The sequence below is a fragment of the Sorghum bicolor genome, chromosome 10 (assembly GCF_000003195.3).
Source record: "Sorghum bicolor cultivar BTx623 chromosome 10, Sorghum_bicolor_NCBIv3, whole genome shotgun sequence".
Classification (NCBI taxonomy): Eukaryota; Viridiplantae; Streptophyta; class Magnoliopsida; order Poales; family Poaceae; genus Sorghum; species Sorghum bicolor.
The window spans coordinates 6,623,233-6,645,988 of NC_012879.2; the positions used below are offsets into that span (position 1 = coordinate 6,623,233).

The 22,756-nt window shown below is 41.7% G+C and overlaps 1 protein-coding gene across 1 annotated transcript; it reads right to left on the bottom strand.

The window, feature by feature from the left end:
• On the bottom strand, positions 172 to 10,307 carry LOC8077336 (putative transcription elongation factor SPT5 homolog 1). The gene is made up of 22 exons (XM_021449343.1): positions 9,829 to 10,307; positions 7,196 to 7,431; positions 6,968 to 7,111; positions 6,734 to 6,895; positions 6,573 to 6,656; positions 4,271 to 4,341; positions 3,846 to 4,203; positions 3,593 to 3,748; positions 3,402 to 3,499; positions 3,273 to 3,321; positions 3,055 to 3,207; positions 2,812 to 2,955; positions 2,537 to 2,636; positions 2,283 to 2,450; positions 2,163 to 2,211; positions 1,996 to 2,087; positions 1,494 to 1,563; positions 1,251 to 1,305; positions 1,039 to 1,147; positions 779 to 922; positions 597 to 694; positions 172 to 512 (listed from the first exon to the last, which is right to left on the bottom strand). The coding sequence occupies exons 1-22, from the start codon at positions 10,196 to 10,198 to the stop codon at positions 270 to 272; spliced, it is 3,153 nt and encodes a 1,050-aa protein (XP_021305018.1). The 5' UTR covers positions 10,199 to 10,307; the 3' UTR covers positions 172 to 269.

A 22,756-nucleotide genomic window follows, 5' to 3' on the forward strand; every position in this document is an offset into this window, starting at 1 on the left:
ATTTGGCATGACACAAGACAATGAGGCATGTCGGCATGTGCAATGTGTAAATTGTAAAACCATCACTAATCAAGACACCTACCTAAGTGAAAGTCCTCTCAACCAAAAGTCCAAAACAACAGCTGGAGAAAACGAGCAGAGTTTGGCAAACGCCTGACAAGTAGTGGAAAATGATGGCAGAAATAAGCAACAAAAAGCTTTATTGCAAACGAGGGCATTGTTACAATTATGTTCTATGATGGACACGTTACAGAATATATATATCCATTTCAAGTCGCCAGTTTGGCCAAAATCACCATATCTAATATCTTAACTTCGTATGTGTCGTCAAGCCTCACTATTCCGTCAGAACCATCTATACCTATGAGTTTTCCTGTGTATCCACGGAAATTACCATTCAATATCTTGATCTTGTCACTCTTCTTTGGCCTGATGACCTCGACCTCGTTTGGAAGGACTGTCACCATGTCACCGTTGCCCGACGACCCAAGTGCAACTCGGCAAGATCCATCCTGTAAGTTAAAGGGGATATAAGCAATGGGAAGAGACAAAAAAAACAGAATTTTGTATTCCACCATACAGCGTGCAACACATACCCCGAGTACTTCCCTAACCACACCAGGACCATCATCACCTCCCCTCAATACATTGACCATAACATCCGGCAACAACCATGTACCATCACCCTCACCACCTGCAGGCATTTCAGCACACGGTTATATCTACAAAAGCAAGGCAGCACATTAAGGTCTAAAACATAGCGATCATAACAGCACACCTAGTATCGGGGACATTGCATCCAGTCCAACAGTGCCAGGGGTCATTGGTTGACCACCAGGTGTGCCCGGAAGATATGCAGCCGAGTTTGGTGTCATTGGTTGACCAACAGGCGTGGAAGGCACATATGGACTTGGGGCATTTGCTAAGAGATCGGAATGAAAAAAAAAAACATTGTTCGAATAAGTATCCACACAATACAGAATAAACACATGATTACAGTAGTATATTGTGAATAAATAATCAAATAGATTTCTATACCATAGTTATCCCTGGGAGTAGGGGCATCATTGAAACTAACTCCTGGAGTGTTTGCCCACCCTGATCCAGGTGTGGGGGCTTCATATGGCCGAGCTTGTGGGGTTCCTGGCTGAAAAGTTTGGATAATTGGAAGAAGACATGTGGGAGTTATACATCTGTACAGAACAAGTTACTAAAAAAAAAGGAATAGGACAGGAGTGGCAAAACCTAACCTGGTAAGCTGGACTGCTACCCCAAGTAGCAGGATTTCCATCTTCCCAATTATCCCTGGTAAATGACCAACACATCAACAATAAAAATCATATTATCAATGGCTACCTTTTAAGTCCAAATACAAAAGTAAACAGTAAGCTGATGTTTGGAACAAAGAAAATATCTTTCCTTCGTCCCAAACAGACCCAACCCTAGTTCCAACAAACATGGATCAGAAATATCATTGTGGAAAAAATTACAACCTCGGAGGGCTCATAGGAGCCCAGGCTCGACTGCGCATGGGAGTCCGCATCCCGTCATGTATTGGTGTTGCTGTAGCAAATGAATAGGAGATTATTGAAGAAACATGCAAAATGAATGACATACTGAATGCATGGAACAGATGATGCCAATATAGATTCTCATTGAAAGTCTACTATGGTATGAATGCTTGATCAAATTGTTTGAGGTCACAGCTTAAGCTTACGCTCTGTTGTTCACTGCAACAAATAAGGGACAAACACACAGCCAGTACCCAGACAGAGGACAAAAAGCATTATCTTGCCTTTTAAAAAAATCCATACAAAAATGATAGTTAAAACAATTAGATACAAGCAAACAAATAAACCAACCATGGGAAGCAACTTGCAATGTGGGGAAAGACCCAAAACACAACTAAAATCAGTGACAGGTCGTGGGTGAAAAGACATCCTTTGATATATAGGAAAGGAACATTGGAAATACGAGGACAAAAGGCAAACAAACCTCCAGGGTCACGCATTGGAGTCTGATAAGCATGATGTGGTGTTCGAGACGGGTGCATTGGTGTTTCACCGCCCAATGAATAACGAGGCTCACTGATGACATGATAATACTCAATTAGCAAAATACATAAGAAAAGATTGCTTAAAAAAAGTGGACAAGATATTTACCGGAATGGTGTTGCAACAGTAGGTGTGTCAGCAATATCATCTCTTTTAACTGTGTATTAGTCATATTAGCCTCCAACATATGATAAGTCACAGGGGATAGAAAACAATAAGAGGATTCACCTGTGACAATCTTCATCAATGAATCAAGCTCTACACGTACGAGTGCACCAGTCACCTCTTTAACACGGCCACGGTATCCCTTATAAGGGCCAGATTTAATTTTGATACATTTACCCACCAAGGCATCATGTCCTCTACCACCACGGCCGCCTCCAAACCTTCCACCATCTGCATTGGATTGCAAGGCTATCTTAATATATAATCTACAGCTGCATAAAGTAACTACCCTTGCTTCAAGAAAGTGTAGATCATACAATTCATATTAGGTCCTCTTGGGGGCAGCCTTCCTGGAGATTGCAGAATGCTTGCTGAAGATCTCAAAGCACCAAGCCGTGCATCAGCTGTGTCCATACCCTGTATCAGCAAAGTGAAAAATGAGACAAAGCTGTTCGCCGGTCTGAAAAGCCATGTCTAAAAGTACTGTTCATTAATTTATTATGAGAGAAAAACACTGCTGGCTGGCAGAAAAAGTATGGCTCATAAGACAAGCGAACGTAGCATCTAAGGATCAAAAGGGTTCAGTACGAACATTTCCTCGACGGCCACCAGCAGATCCACCAACAAGAAGGCAAGATTGCGCTTTTGCACAAATAAAGCCTGCATGTTCAAGGTGATGCCTGTCATAGATAAACAGTATCCCCTTGTGTATGTGTTCCACAGGTCCTTGCTTCCCCTAATTTGACAAAATATGGATGTAAACACAATAAAGATAAGAGATAAACAGGAGTCAAAACAACCAACCAAAATCGTAACAAACAGAACTGGGACACACCTTGCATGCTCCTTCAATAACCCTTACGACATCCTTTGCAGAGATAATATTATTAGAACGATCTTTAGCTGATGAGCGCCTATCAATTTTGCTTTTTATTTCTCTTAATTTCACGAGCACAACTTCAGGTCTATCTGGCACTCCTTTCAGAACCTAAATATACACCTTAGTAAATATAGTGTGAAGTACAATCACCCTTACTAAAATAATATTATTACCTGAAATGCTTCAGCTTCCACCCTTATAATTACTCCAAATGACAAGTTGCTGAAAATGAATTGACAAGTACAAGTAAGTAATCAAAATAAACGAGCTACGATTATTGTTCATTCGAAGAGTCAACTTACTCTAAAAGGACAAGATCATGCAGTTCATAATCACCAATTCTGGTGATTCCTGTGGTAATTTCAGAGCTTTCGACGACATGATCAGCAAACACACGGATCTGTGTCATCCAACAAGAACACATTAAGAACAAATTATTTCAAATTGATCAGCTTAAATGTTTCTTCATAACCTTGACAAGACAATTACTCACATGTTCTTTAGTTGTGTCAGACAAAATTATCAAGACATGCCCTTCCACTTTAACAACCATGCCAGTAGCACCTTCTTGAACACCGGAGATCACCTTGACATGGTCACCAGGCTTGAAATATTTGCAAAGCTCCTTTTCATTGAAGGCTAATGTTTTCTGCAGTTACAGAAGCATTAACAATAGACAATACTGTAAACCATTCATCCAACCATAAATTTCATAATAATAAGTAGCTATAATTGCAATTGGTTACCGGAAGATCAGATATTTTTGGTCTGATGTGAACGGTTTCATCCTCTACTTTCTCAACCCACCCCTCCAGATTTTTCAAATCGCCTTTAACAACAATGACAGCATCACCCTTCATAAAATGCCCTTTTTTCCTGTTTGCAAACAGAGTGGACAAGCTAGCCATGTCGCCATTCATGTCTTCACCAGGCTTCTTAAACTTCTCAAGCTCATCGAAAGTCGGTTGAATATTATTTGTGTGGATTGATTTAGTGGAGACTGATTTGTACAAGAAACCATCTTTGAACTTCAAATTATCAACCCACTCAAAGTACTCCCCAGATTCTTTATCTCGCCTCCGTTCCACACGAATATGCATCTCCCTGTTTGCACAAGATTAGCAAACAATAACAGAAACAATTAGATAATTCTTAAGAAGAAAAATGTCACCTCGCCTCATCGATATTGAAGAATCGTGGTGGTGGGACAAATGCTTTCTTCTTTACAGCCTCCCTCCCTTCCTGAAATACAAATTGTCCATCAGGATAAGAACCCCAATGATCTGATTAACTCAACAGCTCAATCAAGAACAAGAAAATAATAACCAAACATGATAATCAGAAAATTACTTCAAATAAATACAGATCACAAGATGTTTTTGCTTTAGAAAAACATGACCAATGTTTTTGGGGCGTCGCCTAGGCGTCGCCTAGTCGTCGCCTAGGCGACAAGGCGTGCTGGAGTCCATGGGCGTCGCTGGCGCCACGACCTGCAAGGGTAAGGCGTCCGCCTAATCGAATTAGGCGTCGCCTAAGAGTAGTTTGGCGTCAGGCGGACGCCTTATGCCATGCCACGGACGCCGGATGCCAAATCGCTGGGAAGGGCGCCAAAATTACCGTGCTCCCACGGGAAATCGACCGCACACGCGGGAAAAGGACCGCGCTCGCGGGAAAAGGCGCGGGAAATCGACCATGGGGAACTAGATAGGCCGCGGACGCGGGAAATCGACCGCGCGCGTGCCATTTACCACGACTGCAAGCGAGGTCGAGGGGAGCGGAAAAGAGAAGGCGGCAGGCAGACCGAAGACCTCGAGCTCCGCTTGGCTGCTCGTCGTCCACCGGCGGGTCGCCCTTGCTGTGGAGCCGGCCTTGCATCTCCGCCTGGCCTCCGCACCTGCCGTGGAGCCGCAGTCGCAGTCCGCTCGTCCGTCGTGGAGTCGCAGTCCGCTCGTCCGCCTCCAGTCTTCGAGCCCGCATCTGCTCGCCCACCTCGAGTGTCCGCCTCCATCGGCCGGTTCAGAGCTGCAGCTGCTCACCCACCTGCACCTCCGCCTGGTGCCGTGGTATGTCCCCTGCCTCCTCTGTCCTCTCTGTCTCTGGTCTCCCAAAGGCCAAATCTCCTTGACGTGTACTCTGTTTTTCTGAATATAGAATGTCTGGTGCAGTCGTGCTCTGTTTTTTCTCTGAATATTGTATGTCTCTTGCTCTGCTTTTGATCTGAATGTATATTGTATGCCTCATGCTCTACTTTTACTCTGAATGTTGTATGCCTATGCCTTGTGCTCTGCTTTTGCTCACGCTGCATGTCCTTTGCTCTGAATATTGTATGCTAATGTCTGAATTCTGTAATTGTCATGCAGGAGAAGAGCTTTTGGAAGGGAAAGGAAGGAACTTGGGATCAAGAATTGGCAACAAACGAGGTATGTATGTGCTGCACTAGTATATAAAAATTCTAGCTTACAACGCCTTACAATGTGTGTATGGCATCGCCTAGGCGTCCGCCACAAACGCCTAGGCGTTGTGAAGGGGGTCGGGCGCCGCGCCACGCCGCGGCGCCTCAAAAACATTGAACATGACCAGGAGATATAAAAAAAATACAGTGAACTCAAACTGTAAAACATGAAAGCTCCCTTCAATTCCAAATGTAGGTTGTTCTAGGATTTTAGTCGGTTAAATTTGATCTATTAATATAAGAAAAAGTTATATAGATTGACAACAGGAAAATATTGGGTGCAAACCCTCCACTCATGGAATCGTGAAAACCCTTTAGAGAAACATACTTATGAGGTTTTTCAAAAATTTTCAAACTATGCACATCCATGTTTGATGTTACTACATTCATCACAGAAAATACTTTAATAATATTATCTAAAATACTACTCCTTCCATTCCAAATTATAAATCATTTTGGCTTTTCTAGATACATTCCTTTTACTATGTATCTAGACAAGGTGCGTATCTAGAAAAAAACAAAATGTCTTTAATTTGGAATGGGAGGGTATGATTTTGTAAAATTTGCAAGTTAAAGTATCATCTGTTTTTGTCCTAGTCCTAAACGACTAAACTTTGGAATCAGTGGGAGTACATTGTTTATAATTTATCATCTTATATTGTATATCAGACTGTGGACCTGAGACCTCAGGTTTGAATATACATTTAGCTAGTTAAGTAGCTACCTGTTAACTTAAGTGCATAATTGAAGAGGATACAACTGAGACGAATAGATTATCTCCACTCTTTAAAGTATGCAATTAAAGTTGATAGGAAGTAATAATAAATAAAAGTGCAAGATTGTGATAAGCGTAATGCTTTGAGTACAACTTCAGGTTCAACCATGTATCTAAACCATTCAGTGCATCTATGAGCTTTCCATCCAAGTGATCTTAACTTCTGAATCTCTTTAGTGCCCAGGTTGTACTAAAATAGGTGTACTTGTAGCACTGCTCTTGTGAGAAACAAGGGTTAGAACTTACCAGTTTACTAGCCAAAGCTTGTAGATCTATTCTAGGGATCAGCTTCACATCTACTCTTTGACGTACATTGTCAACATCAACAACCTGCAAAACACAATCACATAAACATTTGAAGAATGGTATACAGTATTATATTTATAAGAGAAGCGTTGGAGTAATACCTTAGCAAGGTCACCTTTATATATGCCCAATTTCATTCGGACCCAAGAATCCCTTGAAAGATCGACAGATTTGCTCTCAACAGAGAGGACATCTGCCATTTCTTTTATCGGCACTAATGTTATTTTTGCTGAAGCATAAATGTTTCGTAGACCTTTGCAAGCCTGCATAGACCAAGTTTAGCAAGGAGGAATGAAATCAGAAGTAAAATGTCAAGTACACGCAGACATGTTTACCTCTTTGACATGGGCCTCCTTTTCAGCTTCAACATAAATATAATTTTTTAGATGATCCAATGCCACGACTGACTTTATCTGAAGGTCTCCCCTATCTATGTACTTTTGCATCAGACAAATTGCAGTCTCTCTCTCATGTCCAATCTGAAGTCACAGTTATGCGTTAGTAGAGCTGAAGTAGGGCCAATAAACATCCAAGCAGTTTAGTAAGATAAATCTTGAGCATACCGCACATTTGACCATCCATAGTTTAGGATCCTTCACGGAGGGCAGCAGAGCTTGCTGTTCCACTTCTGCTGCTTCCTCACCATACTCAATATGAGTGGATCTTGCGTATCTCTCCCGCACTTGTCTCTCAATCTCATCAATGTCCTCTTCTTCATCCCTCATAGGAATAGAATGACGTCTTGAGCCCCTAACAACATCCTCATCAGGAAGGTCGGCCCCAGCATCATTAATAAAATCTAAAATGAAACGCAAAGAAGCAGATATCAGTGCATTAGAAACCTGAACATGCTTAGCACAGAGCTAGTTCAATTTCAACATTTAAACAGTTGTTTACAGATCCAAAAGCAATTAATAAAAACATGCTCCAACTGTCCCAATTTATAAGACATGCATGTATTTCATGATTCAAACTTTGTAATCTTTGCCAAGAATTAGTCTAACAATATGAAAAATTTGTGCTACCAGAGTGGCTACAATGGACTTAGCGTTTAGAAATACCTTCAACTGACCGACCTTTTTTTTCTGCGAAGGATATATTATAAGAGAAATTAGCAGTCAAAGAGTGCCCTCGAGGACCACAGCAAATCAAACCACGCCTTATTTTTGGGAAGGAGGGGGTAACAAAATTACAGGGCCTGTTCGCTTAAGCGGGTGTTTGGGCTGCTGCTGAACAGCCCAGCCATTCAGTTGCATGCCTGCAGCCTATCCTGCTTAGTGCAGCCTCTTCCCTCAGGCTGTATAAGTAGCATTGGAGCAAAACAGCTGACATCAACATTCATAATTCTTGCTTGTGATGTATAGATAGATCAGCACTCAGTTCAGAGACAAAACAGTTTAGTATGTCCAATCCATTGTTTCCAGTAATCAAGGGAGGAAGACGTTTGTGAAATTAACTGTGGAAATGGATGAAAGCATGGAGCCGATTGGAATATTTCGAGGGTTACAACTTACAAGTAAATCCTTACAAAAAATCTAGAGAGAATTCCTTGTGAGCCATTAAAAAAGATCCCAATTCCCTGTGAGCCACAGAAAAAGTTCGGCGGACTTCAGCGCCACTGCTCCAAATTTTTTTTGCCCTCCATCGGTGTCAAACTGCAGGTGTGGAAAGTTGAAAATACCCTTAGGTCTAACTATGCCATTAATTTTTTTTGAGTATCTTAACGACTTCAAATGGAAAAACTCAAAACTAGAAAGTTAGTTTTCATATAAAAATTATCTTCATTGAATATCTCAAAAAAAAGATATGATTTTTCTAAGATATATTAATCATATCTTTTTTTGCGGAAATAAATGAAGATAATTTTTACATGAAATCTCAACGAGATCTACAACTTTCTAGTTTTGAGTTTTTTTATTTGAAATCGTTAAGATGCTCAAAAAAATTAGGGACATATTTAGACCTAAGGGTATTTTTGACTTTTCACACCTGCAGTTTGACACAATTAGAGCCTAATCTGACGACAATGGCATGGAGGGCAAAAAAAAATTTGGAGCAGTGGCGCTGAAGTCCGCTGAACTTTTTCAGTGGCTCACAAGGAATTGCGATCTTTTATAATGGTTCACAAGGAATTGCACCCTGATAGTTCAAACTGCACAATGGGTAAAAGAAGACCAGTAGAATATGGAAGATAATTTTGATTTGATTCAAATAAAAAGTTTCAGCCTGGGCATAATTTTTTTTCCCTGCTGCACAAGGCTAAAAAATTTGGACTACGATACAATTTAAGAATGGATTTTCAATTTGCTGCCAAGGCTTTATCAAGCTTCAAGCATCTTATCCAACATTCAAAAGAACAAAACTAATTCATTTGATAGCATAAGAAGATTAAGTTCAGTCAACTGTATGCTGTGTTTGGTAGTGTGTTAATATGGCATTGAGAAGTGACTCTTTCCAGTCCTTTCAAGTAGCTTTTGAAAACAGCAGGCCCATAGGTTTGTTCTCATGCGCAACTCTGCATACCTGAAATGATCAGGCAGAACAAATCCAAGTCTCCAACTGCAGTGCAAGTTCAGGCACTAGCATCAAGTTTGCCCCAATACCATCCAACTAGGCCCGGTTCCTTATACCCCTAAAAACTTAGGTCTGACCAAACCAACACTGCTATAATAATAATAATATAAGCTTACATAAATGATAACTATATAGATCAAACTGAGGTTGAACAACGAAGCAAATTATCAACTGAACAGATAATTAAGACAGGATCTGCAAAGGCACTGACAACAAAACATATTGGGAGGGTACTTCAGCTAAACTTTTTATCTAGAAAAAACTAGCCGTCACCCAGGGTGCACCTCTATGAATATAGGTAAACATGACTAAACTTTGTCTTAAGAAATCTGGAGCAAAGGCGAACATTGAAATTAGCTGCTTTAGCTAATAGCTACACAGCTGCTATGAAACTAAATTTCTTGCGAACCTGCAGCTACTTCCTAGTCATGAAAACAAAACAAAAGAGGTTGATTCCATCTAGAGCATAAAGTGTTATAGAACTTGCAAGTTTCTCACTATATCCCCAAATCCAGTTCTGGAAATCGACCAAATTAGGTCCAGATCTCAACAAAGACTACAGAAATACCACCCAAGTCATAAACAGAGCATCACGGCGCAATAAAATAGGGCGACCACTCACCGTCCTCGCCCTCGCCCTCGTCCTCTTCTTCCTCATCCTCGTCGACCTGAGCCTCCTCGTCGAAGAACCCTCGCACCCCGCCGCCGCCTTTCTTCCTCGGCCGGCCCCCGCCGTCGTCGTCGTCATCCTCCTCGTCGTCGTCCTCGATGGCCGAGTCGTCAATAAAGTTGTCTTCGCGCGACCGCTTCCGCCCACCGCCGCCCCCCTTGCCGCCGCCGGCGCCGCCGCTGCGGGAGGCCTTCCCGCGCCTCGCCTCCTCCTCGTAGTCGTCTTCCTCGTCCTCCTCTTCCTCCTCGTCCAGGTCGTAGGCCTCCTCCTCGTCCTCCTCCTCCTCGATCTCGTCGTCGTCGTCGTGGCCGCGTCGAGCCATGGATTTGGCGGCTAGGTTTTCGAGCGAGCTCTCGCGGGGATGCGCGCGGAGGAAGGGGGAAACTCCTCGCGGCGAGTCGTGTGAGGGAAGAGGCGAGGCCGAGAGCGAGCGCGAGAGGGTGTAGAGCCGAGCCGCCTCGCGACTCCGGCACTCCGCGAAGCCGCGCGTAGGGCTGCCGTCGCCCAACGCCGTTGGATTCCTGTCGGGACCGCTGAGATTCGCGACCAGACTCAGAGTGGGCTGGTTTCGGCACATCAAGCGGCCCGCCAGTGTTTTCAGCGTTACTTATGGCAGAGTGTGAACGGCTGAAAAGTGAAAGACACCGAATTTGAATCATGATACATTTCTCAAAATATTTGTTATAACTAATGTAGTAATGTTGCATATCTGGATAAACTCAATGTTGCAATTGGCAGTCTACTATTGGCAAGCAGCGTATCTTCAAGAGTTTGCCAAATTATACTGGGCAAATATTGTAATTTGCAAACTTCTAAAAACATATGTCAAGTAAAAAATCTGTCATCTCCAAGAGTTTGATATTTTTGATTTGGCAAAATTAAAAAAGAAGACTGCAAACTGATTTTTTTCCACGTATAGTGCTCATGGGTCTGCACAAATAAATTAGTGTTGCATTATGTCAAATGATGAGCAAGATTTGTTGGCCACAAGGAGCAGAGCACTTTCCTGTCCTCGCAACAGCAGTGAATATGCAGGTGTGCCGGCCACATTCGACGAGCATAGCATGTTCCACGACTAGCCAGGCAACAGCTAGCACACATAGCAAAGAAGTTTCGCGCACAGGGAAACTAAGGTGGCGGCGTGCAACGAGGAGATGCAAGGCCGAGTACACGCGCGTAAAAATGTGTGTGCGGAAGGATAGGATACCAAGTTTCTAGAAATGTCAAGTTCATTTGCTAAATTATTGGAAACTAAATTTTCTACGCGCTTCTCTTTTGTAGAAAAGTGACTATGATGAAGTTTGTAATCTAACAAGCGGCATTCGCATTCATATTTTTTCTGTGACGATTCTTGATGCAAAGTACCCTAAATTCATGATTCGACGTTGTCCACTTAGGTTCAAGTCCTCAACTTCGTACGGGGTACCACTCGTGTTTTTAGATTTATTTCAGAATTTAACGACGCTATGTTTTCAATGGTAGGTGACGTCTCCGTCAACATTGACGTGCCTATGATGGCTTCGTAAATTTTAAGATCTGTCGGCTCAGTCCTTCAGAAATACTCATAGAGGTGATTGTGCGTATGTGTAGTGAGCGTCTATATTGTACTATATAATTCTCAAAGAAAAATCAGGATTCGTTAACGGATCCTTATGTGTTTTGGTGATTGTTGGACAAAAGATATGTGACTAACTTTGTTTTATGAGGTTAATGGAAAGAGTTGTATTATTGAAGCCACTCAATTTTCTTAGCCCCTTATGGTTGGATTTGGTGAATGGTGCAAAGATATCTATATATATATATATATATATAAATTTATAATCCGAAACCTCACTAGATATATGTATCTCAATATGTAAGTCGTCCATCCTAACAATGCACGATATATCTTATAATCCTAGACCCCACTAGATATGTATCTCAACATGCGAGTTATCCATCCCAATGATGCACTATCACATGTAATTAAATCCACTAGCATGTACAATTGTGATGTTCACATTAGCAAGACACATAAATATTTTATTGTCCATGTCAACACCCCCATCCACTAGTATTAAATTATAATAGTTTATTCCTTTATATAAATAATTAGTCTAAATTTATTCTAAATTCATCTGCGATCCCTGCAACAACGCACAGGGTATGGTGCAAGGATACCCTATTTTTTTGGAAACAAACAGCTCATTGTAAGAGTCAACACCTAGAGAATTGTTGGATAAATTGGATATATACGACACATACATTTCTTTCAAGCCATAATCCTACAAAAGCCGGGACCGCCAAGGATCCTCTAGATTTTTTTGTGTTTTGCTCTTGATACCAAGTTGCATCCTGAGTCCATAGAAGGCCTCATTGCTCAAATCGATATATGACCACATAGGATTACTTCATCATTAGCTTTTGTTTGAGGATGCTGTCAGCCCACCATGTGCTGATATGTAATCCTTTAATTGTAAGTTATAAAACGTTTTGCCTTTTTTAATATATATAGCTTTTGCTATGTACTTAAATGTTATACATTGTGCCTAAATATATAGTAAAAATATATTTCGACAAAACAAAGCGTATTATTATCTAGAACAAAGGGAGTAATTCACTACGGAGGTGCCATCCATGCCGTGTGTCTTGCCAAATAAGTGAAATAAGGGTTTTGTAGGCTTGGGTGTGCTTGTACTAAGGGATCTGAGCTAGTTTTGAGATTACAACGTTTACATGATCTGGAAAGTTATTTTCTAGATCGTGTAAATGCTGTAATCGCTGATGAAATCAGTTTATGAGTAACGAGAAACCCAAAAAAAACCTACTGAAGACATTTGTCTTTTGAATTCGTAAAGAATTTTTTTATGAGGAAAGGTTACCAAGTATTGGGCTTGCCATCTGTCTTTTGCATTCTCGAAGGCCACAAAAGTATCACTCAAAGTGGCTTATAATTGTGGCAAGTATTGGGCCTTGCTTGTCGAGCCCACAATTGAAAGGCAAAAATGATTTCATGGGCTGCGTAGCCCAACGAAGGCCGTATAGATGGCTTTCCTTTTTTTTTTCTTTAAAGGAGGAATATATGTTTTTTACACGTAAAAAGCTGCGAGACCAAGGTATACATAATTCTTTTTCGCGAAACGATATATATATATATATATATATAGTATATGTGGAGGAAGCAGGTCGTATCCGAGCGGGATGTCTGGGCATGAGTCGTCGTCTGGTTCGTAATTCGTGCGTTCCAAAAATTCCTATATGATGAGTGAGTCCAAAGATTGACAGCGATATACGGAGTTTATGTTATAAGGCCCAGTACATCACGTCTACGGTTACAACGTATATATTCTTAGGCCTTGTTTAGTTCCTAAAAAATTTTATAAAATTTTTTAGATTCTCCGTCATATCAAATCTTTATATTAAATATAGACGAAAATAAAAATTAATTGTATAGTTTGGTCGGAATTGACGAGACAAATTTTTTGAGTCTAGTTAGTACATGATTGGATAACAAGGGCTCTGTAAATTTTTTGGTTTTAGGGTGAACTAAACAAGGCCTCTGTGTCGTCGCGACGCAAAGTTGGTCCAAGTCCAGTCCAGTGACATGGGCAAAAATATTCTCGCAATCATCATGGCGGATACAATGTGCAGTGTCCTTGGGACTGCTCGTAAAACCCATGAACGATTTGCACAGGTCCAGGACCAGGACCAGGGAGAGTGGGCACGAAGGACAGCGTTGCTGTAACCGGGGTACTAGTCTGTTGTGTACTCCACTCCACTGCACTGCATCGTTCGTTTCCTGCCAGACCATCGTCAGCGTCAGCGCCAGCGCCTGTACAGTAGATCCCAGTCACAGATTCGCACGACTCACGAGTCACGACTCACACAGCGTGCGGTACGCGTTGCTATTTGTTGAGTTTGTCAAGTCTCTAAACGTTTTGTCAAAGAAAAAATAAGTTCATCTCCAAGTGTTTGTCATTTTTGACTTGACATTTTCCAAAATAGTGGACCCAACTATTTTTGTTTGGGAATCTTTCATTTACGCGGTAAATTCTCTCGCGCGTCGCGTGGGCGTTTTTTTCGCGCGTAATTCCTTCGCCCGTCGCGCGCAATTCCTTCGTCCGTCGCGCGCAAATTCTTCCGCAAGAAAAGGAGGCGGCGATAGATCTCCTTCGTCCCCGCGTGAAGAAAGGAGGCGGCGCGTGAAGAAAGGAGGCAGCGCGCAGGGGAAAGAAAAGAGTCGCGTGTGGAGAGGAGTCGTCTCGCGGGAAACTACCGCGATGTGAGGAGTACGGGTACGACAAGGAGTCCAAGATTCTCGGGATATCAAAATTGTCAAGCCATTGTACCTATGCAAAAATATCAAGTTTGGTCCATCAAATACCAAGTTTGCAAAAATGCATAAGTCAAATACAAAACTGTTCAAAAGCAATTTTTAAAATTTTTGAGAAATTTGAAGAATACAAAGTCCATGCTTACACAGCCGATGGTCTCGTACGCGAACGCGAGCGCGGCCGAGGGGCAGCAGGCGCCGTGAGTGCCGGCGCCGCGCTCCCTTTCCGGTTTCCACCAACTCGCACGCCCCCCCGACCCGGCGACGGTTTCCGTTGCGCCGCCGTGCACGACAAAATCACGCGTCACGGCGCCCATGTGCACACCGCACGCCGTGGCCTGGCCCCGGCAAAATTCTTCGCTCTCCTTCGGGCGCGCACTGCGCACGCATGATTTGGGTCTTGTTTCCTTCTAAAAATATTTTACAAAATAAAAATAGTAGCTCTTTAATTTATATTTGACAAGTACTATCTAATCATGATCTAATTAAGCTCAAAAAATTCATCTCGCAAATTATAGATAAATTATATACAGTAACTAATTATTTTTTTATTTATATTTAGTGCTTCATGTATATACCGCAAAATTTGATGTGATTATAAATATATAAAATTTTACAAAATATTTTGGAAACTAAACAAGACCCAAGGCAGGCAGACCTACGGATTCATGTGGGTTTTTAGGCTGCCGCCGCCTGCAGGTAGTACCTGGCGCGCGTCCTTACGCCCGAAATTCAAAAACCTCTTAAGGTTTGTGGTCACACAAATCTCACGACACATAGCATTAAATATATATAAAAAAATTAATTACATAATTTACTTATAATTTACAAGATGAATTTTTTAAACATAGTTAGTTCATAATTGAATAATAGTTATTAAATACAAACAAAAATGCTACGGTACCTGAAAACTTTTCATCTAGAAACTAAGGCCTTGTTCAGTTGTCGAATAGAAAAGTTTTCGGCCATTACAACACTTTCATTTGTTTGTGGTAAATATTATCCAATTATGAACTAACTAGACTCAAAAGATTTATCTTGTGATTTATACGCAAACTATGTAATTAGTTTTTTTAACTATATTTAATGCTCTATGCATGTGCCGTAGGATTCAATATGACAGAGAATCTTGAAAAGTTTTGGTTTTTGGGTGAACTATACAAGATCTTAGATTAGTCTCAGTGGAAGTTTCATCTAAATGTCATTCACATTAAATAGGCTGCCACATAGACATTTTGGATAACATGATAGTGTATTTAAGAAGAGAGAAGAAGTGAAACTTTCTTGACACGATTACCAACTCCCTATAAGTCTTGAAATTAAATACCTATGAAACCATGAAGTAAAACTCTCCATTGAGAGTGGATGTTTTATCAAGTTTCATTTTATTTCACATGATATGGCAATATTAGAAACAACGCTATGAAACTCTTCACTGTCTCAATGGGGTTTCATGAAGTGTTTTATTCACATTAAATAAGCATCATATCAACAGATTGCATGAAACGAGGAAGAAAGAAGGAAAACGTTTCATCACGCGAAATGTATCTAAGGCGTTTCCAAGACATAAGAAACCGCGTGAAACTACCATTGAGAGGCTTTGTGAGTTTCATCAGGCGAGCTCCACTGGGCTGAGGCCCAACTCCGCCACCGCGAGCTGCCCCCGTCACGAGGCCATCCGCGAGATGCCGCGAGTCCGCCTACCGCGCGCGGCCGCGAGCGTAGGGCTCCGTCGGCCTACCATGAGATGCCCCGTCGAGACGCTGCGAGTTCGCCCGCCACCACGAGCTGCCCCTGTTGCGAGTTGTCGCGAGTCACGGGCACATCCACCACGTGCGGGCGAGGTTCGCCAGCCGCGCGCTCCACCAGCTACGAGGCCGTCGACCGTGGTTCATCTCACGCCCGAGCTTGTCGGGAGCACGCCGGTCTCCATGCTCGTCCTCATGTGGGGAAGGGGAGGAAGTGGGGAAGAGAGGGAAGGATAAGGACAGATAGGACCCATAAAATAGTAAAAAAAAGCTATGAAATCTGTCTTGACACTATATTGTGAAAGAAACTTATTTTGTATTAAAGTTTCATCTTTTGGAAATCGGGAGATAAAACTTGTCATTGAGACTAGCCTTAGTTCTGTGTGATGTGATAGACAACAACGGCCTTTGATCGTAGAGCCTCGTACTCACAGTAGATTTTTCGGAACGTCTGTTGGCCGTAGCCTCGTACGCGTAGTACTAGTAGATTTTTCGCTAGGATTTGTGTGTAGGACAGGACTATAGGACAAAGCTTGCTCGATCGACCAGCTTCCTAATCGGGGTCTATTGAGGTGGAGGAGGTCTCGACGACAAGTCAAGGGTTCTATAGCGAGAGCCATGCGCGGCAAAACTGGACCACTTCAGAGTCAGCAGCGCATCAGCAGATTCTGGAATGGATGGAACCCGAGGTGCGGCAGATCAATGCAGGCCCGGAAATTAACGACCGATCTCATTGATAGCAAGGACGGAAAGGCGCAGCTAGCTAGACGAGTGTGCCGGAGACACGCGAGTGAAGCAGGCGTCCTCAACTGACCCGCGAGTCGCTTCGCTTTTGGATGATGAACTAAGGCCTTGTTTGTTTAGTTCCGAGAAAATTTTGCAAATTTTTTCATATTTCCCGTCACATCGAATCTTTAAACGCATGCATGGAATATTAAATATAGACAAAAATAAAAACTAATTGCACAATTTGGTCGGAATTGACGAGACGAATCTTTTGAGCCTAGTTAGTTCATAATTAGACAATATTTTTCAAATACAAACGAAAGTGCTACAGTGTCGATTTCCCAAAATTTTTCGGAACTAAACAAGGCCTAGGATGAATCACCACTTAGCGGGGTTATTAGGACTTGGGTCTCTTTCTTGGGCGGGACACCAAATTCATGTATCTTTACCGATTAACCAATTTCTCGACGCTGGGGTGTATAGACGGTACTCTCTCCATTTCAAATTATATTATAAGAATATTTAAGAATCAAATCATTTTAAAGTTTGATCAAAATTATAGAGACAAATACTAAGATTCGTAACATAAAATGAATATATTATAAAAATATAATTTTAAAAAATCTGATAACATAATGATAATAATTTGATCATATAAATTTGGTTAAACATAGAATAGATAGACTCTTTAAAATTCTTAGAATAATTTATAATTTGAAATGAAGGGAGTACAATCTACACAAAGCACTGAATTCACCCTCACCAATACTTTTCTCCGTATTAGTGGCAAGTCTCTAATACTACTACCATCCTTTCCTACCGAGTTAGTACGTAAGATGACTGCAGAGCAGGAGTACTCCCGGCCCGTCCCCCGTAGTGCAGACCCACTGATGAAGGCCTTGTTTAGTTCCGAAAACTGAAAAGTTTTCGGAACTGTAGCACTTTCGTTTGTTTGTAGTAAATATTGTCTAATCATAAACTAACTAAGATCAAAAGATTCGTCTCGTGATTTACAGTCAAACTGTGTGATTAGTTTTTATTTTCGTCTATATTTAATGTTTCATATATGTGCCGTAAGATGTGACAGGAAATCTTGAAAACTTTTTGGATTTCGGTGTGAACTAAACAAGGCCGAAGTGGTGAACAGGCAAGCTTTTGTCGGGGCCGCCGCAGCTCCGTACTTCCCGCGATCAGAGAGATCGGTAGGCCAGTCGCTCCATGATTAGCCGGCAAAACTTAAGCTCCGTACCACCCCACCCCACACATGATTCCGCCTCCACATGGCCACATGCCGCCACGCACACCACCTTGTCGCGCCCCCCGGGCGGCCCCGCGGTGCATGCACTGCACTGCACTGCACGTCTGCACCCAGCCCCCACAGGGCGTCTCAGGGGCCGAAACGTATCCAGCGGGCGGCGCGGTGTCTGCTGCGTCGGCACCCGCGAGCGATCGAGCGGCCAGCGCGCGCGGGGAGCAAGCGCAGCCGCACGCTCTCTCCCCGCCCCACCTCCCCGCGGGCGCTGACGAGGATGCGTGGGCGCGCCGGCGGCACGCACTCGCCGATCGAGACGCGAACGTCGACGTCGACGTCGACCAACGCCGTCGCCATACTACTGAGCTATACCAGCAGCCGATGGGGCAGATATGAGTAGATAGAGTGTACAACTACGAAGCCATTCGCCTGCCTCAAAACGACGGTGGAATGCCATTCATTGGCCAACGGGCAAATCGCTGCGAGCAGCCGTTACACCACGATATTTTTCTTTTGTCGAAGCGCGAAACTGTGCCACACCACAAGCTCCAAAAACCGTCTGGCAAGGAGACACGCAGTACGCCTGCGGTGCACCGACTTTCCTTTCACCAGAAAAAGCAGCAATGATTCTGTGCCCTGGAATATTCTCTTCAGTGTGCGCATCTGTACTTGCCCACTTTCCGCCATTAGTTTAGCTAGCGCAAACGCACTCGATCTGCCCCTTCCGCTCTACTTAAGGCTTTGTTTAGATCAAATTTTTTTAATTTTGACACCGTAGCACTTTCGTTTTTATTTGACAAATATTATCTAATCATGAAGCAACTAGGCTTAAAAGATTCATCTTGTGATTTACAGGTAAACTATGCAATTAGTTATCTTTTTTATCTATATTTAATGTTCCACATATGTACCGCAAGATTCGATGTGATGGGGAATCTTGTAAAGTTTTGGGTTTTTTGGTGTATCTAAACTAGTTTCAAAAATTTAGTTTTCGGTACCATAGTATTTTCGTTTTTATTTAATAAATATTGTTCAATCATAGACTAACTAGACTCAAAAGATTCATCTCGCAATTTACAGGTGTGAAATTAGTTTTTGTTTTCGTTTATATTTAGTACTTCATACATGTGCCACAAGATTCGATGTGACGAAGAATTTTTTAAAAAAAATGGTTTTTTTGAGTGAACTAAACAAGGCCTTAGTGCCCTAACCTATAGCTATTGTTTAGCCCTACTGTTCCCGTTAAGAGTAAGGCTAATAATATCCCTATATTATGTTGTTGGTTGTATGAATCTTTGTATCTGGCACCCGCAATAAAATAAGTCATTTACTAGCTCTAAACCAATCTCTCTAATAGTGCTAGATTTTAACAATGGTTTATAGCATGATTAAGCTCACATGACACTCTCACATGATCTTGAAATGTATGTATGAGGCTAGCTCTCGATTAAGAGTTAGCTTTTCTCTCTTTTTTATTAAAATATTTTAAAAAATTTAAAACTACCTTATGAGTCAATCGTTGTGGATGCCTTAGTATACGACGCACACATATAATAGTCGGCTCTTCATAATTAATACATGACTCACTTGTCTTTTTCATAAAGTTTCTTGGTTTTTGTGTCTAAATCGACTGTAGGGCTCGTCTCTCTTATATTTTCTCTTCTCTTTCCTTTAGTAGTTAGTGTGTTGGATGCAGATTTTCTCCAAGCGACCAATGAAAAACTTGTTCGAATTCCATCCAAATAGGACACACCTTGACAATCTACAACCTCTTAATTTTTCCAAAAAGAAAAGATAGGCAAAATGATTTTCAATTTTCAACCCCCCAATAATCAGCTTATTCGTTTGGATGATAATCTATGACTGAAAATACTATTCGCTAATTTATTATAAGATAAAAACACTATTAAATAGCTGATAGATATATATCAGATTCATTAAAAAAAAACACTAATGGATCTCAGCTGGCATACTGGTTATCACATGGCGCCAATTCCTCGATGGCCATTTCCGCCAAATTGGATAGCTGCAAGGTGCAGCAAAGCTACGGCGCCCTCTAGCAACAAGTTGCAAAAACAAGGATGGGAATCAGAAGGTTGCGAGGGACAAGCAGACAGCAGTGGGATTTAAAGGCTGGTGTTTGCAACAGCATCCTCCGGAGGTAGCCAGCCCCGGCTGCCGGCTGGGCCGCCCGGAGACTGGTGCACAGTGGCCATGCACGTCTCTATTGCCAGATCTCTCCTGTTTTTTTTTCTGTAAAGGAATAGTATAGCATCTGCTCAAAGAAACAGATATGCTACTGTCCATCTCATATCCCAACTGTTTCTAAAAATGCGGATATACACACATAAAAGGTGAGGATTTTTCATATATCTCGACGACGCTCGACGGGCAAAGAAATAACCTTTGGGAATTCAAAACGGCGTTGGCCCTAGCCATTGCCTTTGAAACAACTGCTGCTAGGGATAGGATGAGTAGCTCGCTAGCTAGGGCGCGCATCGATCTCGATCGGTCGATTCATCATTTCGATCACCTCTCTGTTTTGCGTTCACGCATGTTCGATTCGTCGCGGCCGGCCTCATGGCCCCTTTTCTTTTCTCTTCTTTTTCCTCCTTGCTTGTTGCGTGACCACTCCATATTTCGTTTCCTGCGGTCCTTTAGCCTTTATTAGCCTTGTAGCCTCCATGAACGAACTCTGAGAATTCCGGTTGACGACGATGGTGACCTCTCACACTCAAGAAAAAAGTACGACCAATCGATCTGAACCTTCCTTTACGATCCCCTTTTGTTCGTCATGGCATCTCATGGACCGAACAATTTGCTCATGCACGAATGATGGGCTCGCACGATCTGATGCAGAGCCATCGTACGCATCTGCACGTAAAAAGGCACAACCGACGGATAATACAATTGCTGAACGGTAGTGGCATCCGATCCCGTAGTAGACAAGTGATCACACGGCAATCAAGCAATGGCATCGATCCGCCGCAATGCCCCTTTTGCCCTCTTTTACTATAACTTTAGCAGCAGCAAGCCTTTTCATTATTTTGTCGACAAGTGGTTCAAGAAAGAAAGAAAAAAGGGATGAACCATGTAGGTTTAATATTAGGACACTTCCTTTGCTCATAAATGCTTCACGCTGCTGACTCTCCGAAATAGTAAATTCAAAATGATTTCTTTTCTTTTTCAACGTCATATTTTACTTCCTATCTTTTATCTTATTCTTAACCTATAGTTACGACCGGTGCTCATTTGAATTAAAATGATGTGCTCATTTGAATTAAAATGACGTGCAACTAATCATAATACGAAATATTATTCCAAAACATATTATATGATGATATAATTGTTACATAAATCGATCCTCGAGTCACGAGTAGTCTAGATGACTGCTCAATAAGGTGTATGTACATTACACATGCACGTTTACTAGTCAATATACAATTATAAAATTTAATAAATATATATAAAGATTTATGAAACTATGATGCATGACGAATCTGTACATACTCTTTGACTTTCATGTTCACAACAGGTTAGTTTGAAATCCACTGATGACCGTCAAAATTTTAAAAGTTTGGTCTGTTTTTTTCTAAAAAAACGAATCAAGCAAGAGAGTTGTTGATTATATTAAAAAGTAAATGAAGCCCAAACTAAATGAAAATAAAGCAGATACAACTTTGGTCGATTGGATTAGAAAACATCAACACACACCGAAACCCCAACTCAAAGAAGAAAGAAAAACAACTATGGGTGGTCAGAATGGAATACATCATTTGGTCTCCTTTTAAATGCAGTATTTTTCCTAACTCCGGTGGAAACTCCACAAAGCAGCATTAAAATTATGTATAATAAAAGAGATAAATATACCCTGTTGAATGCTGATAAGAGTTCATACGCAAGAGGACTCTCATTAACTGCCTATTGTTCAATCAGTCGGTCTCTTCGTTGATCCATATGCTCGTCGGAAATAGACACAATTCATCCTGTGACCTGTACTAGTACATAACGTACAGTGCTCTACCTCTCGACGCCAGCATTATTAAGGAGGGGATGATCCTCCAAATAGACATCCGTGGTTTTTCTATAGTGTAATTTAATAAACTAAATATACAATTTGTTTTCTTATTTTTTTATTTAGTTCATTTAGTTACACTAGAGAAGAACCGCGGATACCCATTTGGAGCACCATCCTCATCCTTAAGCATTACGTACCTACGCATACTGCCGAATCAAGTTTGTGCCACCAATGGCGAGCGAAACCTTAACCGAGGAGTGTGCACTTCAGCACCTACTAAAGGCCTGTTTAGTTACGGGCGGTAAAGTTTACCGTCCTTCACATCGAATATTTAGACATACTAAATATAGACTAGTTACGAAACTAAAAACATAACTAGAGAGAATCTTTTGGGCCTAATTAGTCCATTATTGAACACTAATTGCCAAATAAAATGAAAATACTACAAGACCTGTTAAACTTTAACAACTCCAACCAAACACCCTCCTAAGGCTTTGTTGAGGCAGCATGCAAAGTGTTAGGTCCAGAGGATAATGCAATAGATTACAATGTGTTGGTACAGCTTCAGGGACAGGTTACTGTAACGAAATGTGAACTGCTCCATGCTGCCAAAAAACAAGGATTTTCTACGCAATAATATGCGAACTGGGGGTAGCTCAAAACTGATCATTTAAAAAAACACAGTTTTAATTCATTTCATCATTATTTTAGATCTTGCAATATTTGTGCCGCTATCGCATGTTTGGGAGCTTTTGCTTTTTCACGGCCAATGAAAGGTAAGAAGAGATTGAAATGGCAGCAAAATCAGGAATGTGGACCGTGAC

Coding starts and splice junctions, on each gene's coding strand:
- LOC8077336 (XM_021449343.1), bottom strand. CDS start 10,198: ATGGCTCGACGCGGCCACGACGACGACGACGAGATCGAGGAGGAGGAG. Junction 2,956..3,054: donor TTATTGAAGGAGCATGCAAG/GTGTGTCCCAGT, acceptor TTGTCAAATTAG/GGGAAGCAAGGACCTGTGGA. Junction 923..1,038: donor TACTCCCAGGGATAACTATG/GTATAGAAATCT, acceptor CCGATCTCTTAG/CAAATGCCCCAAGTCCATAT.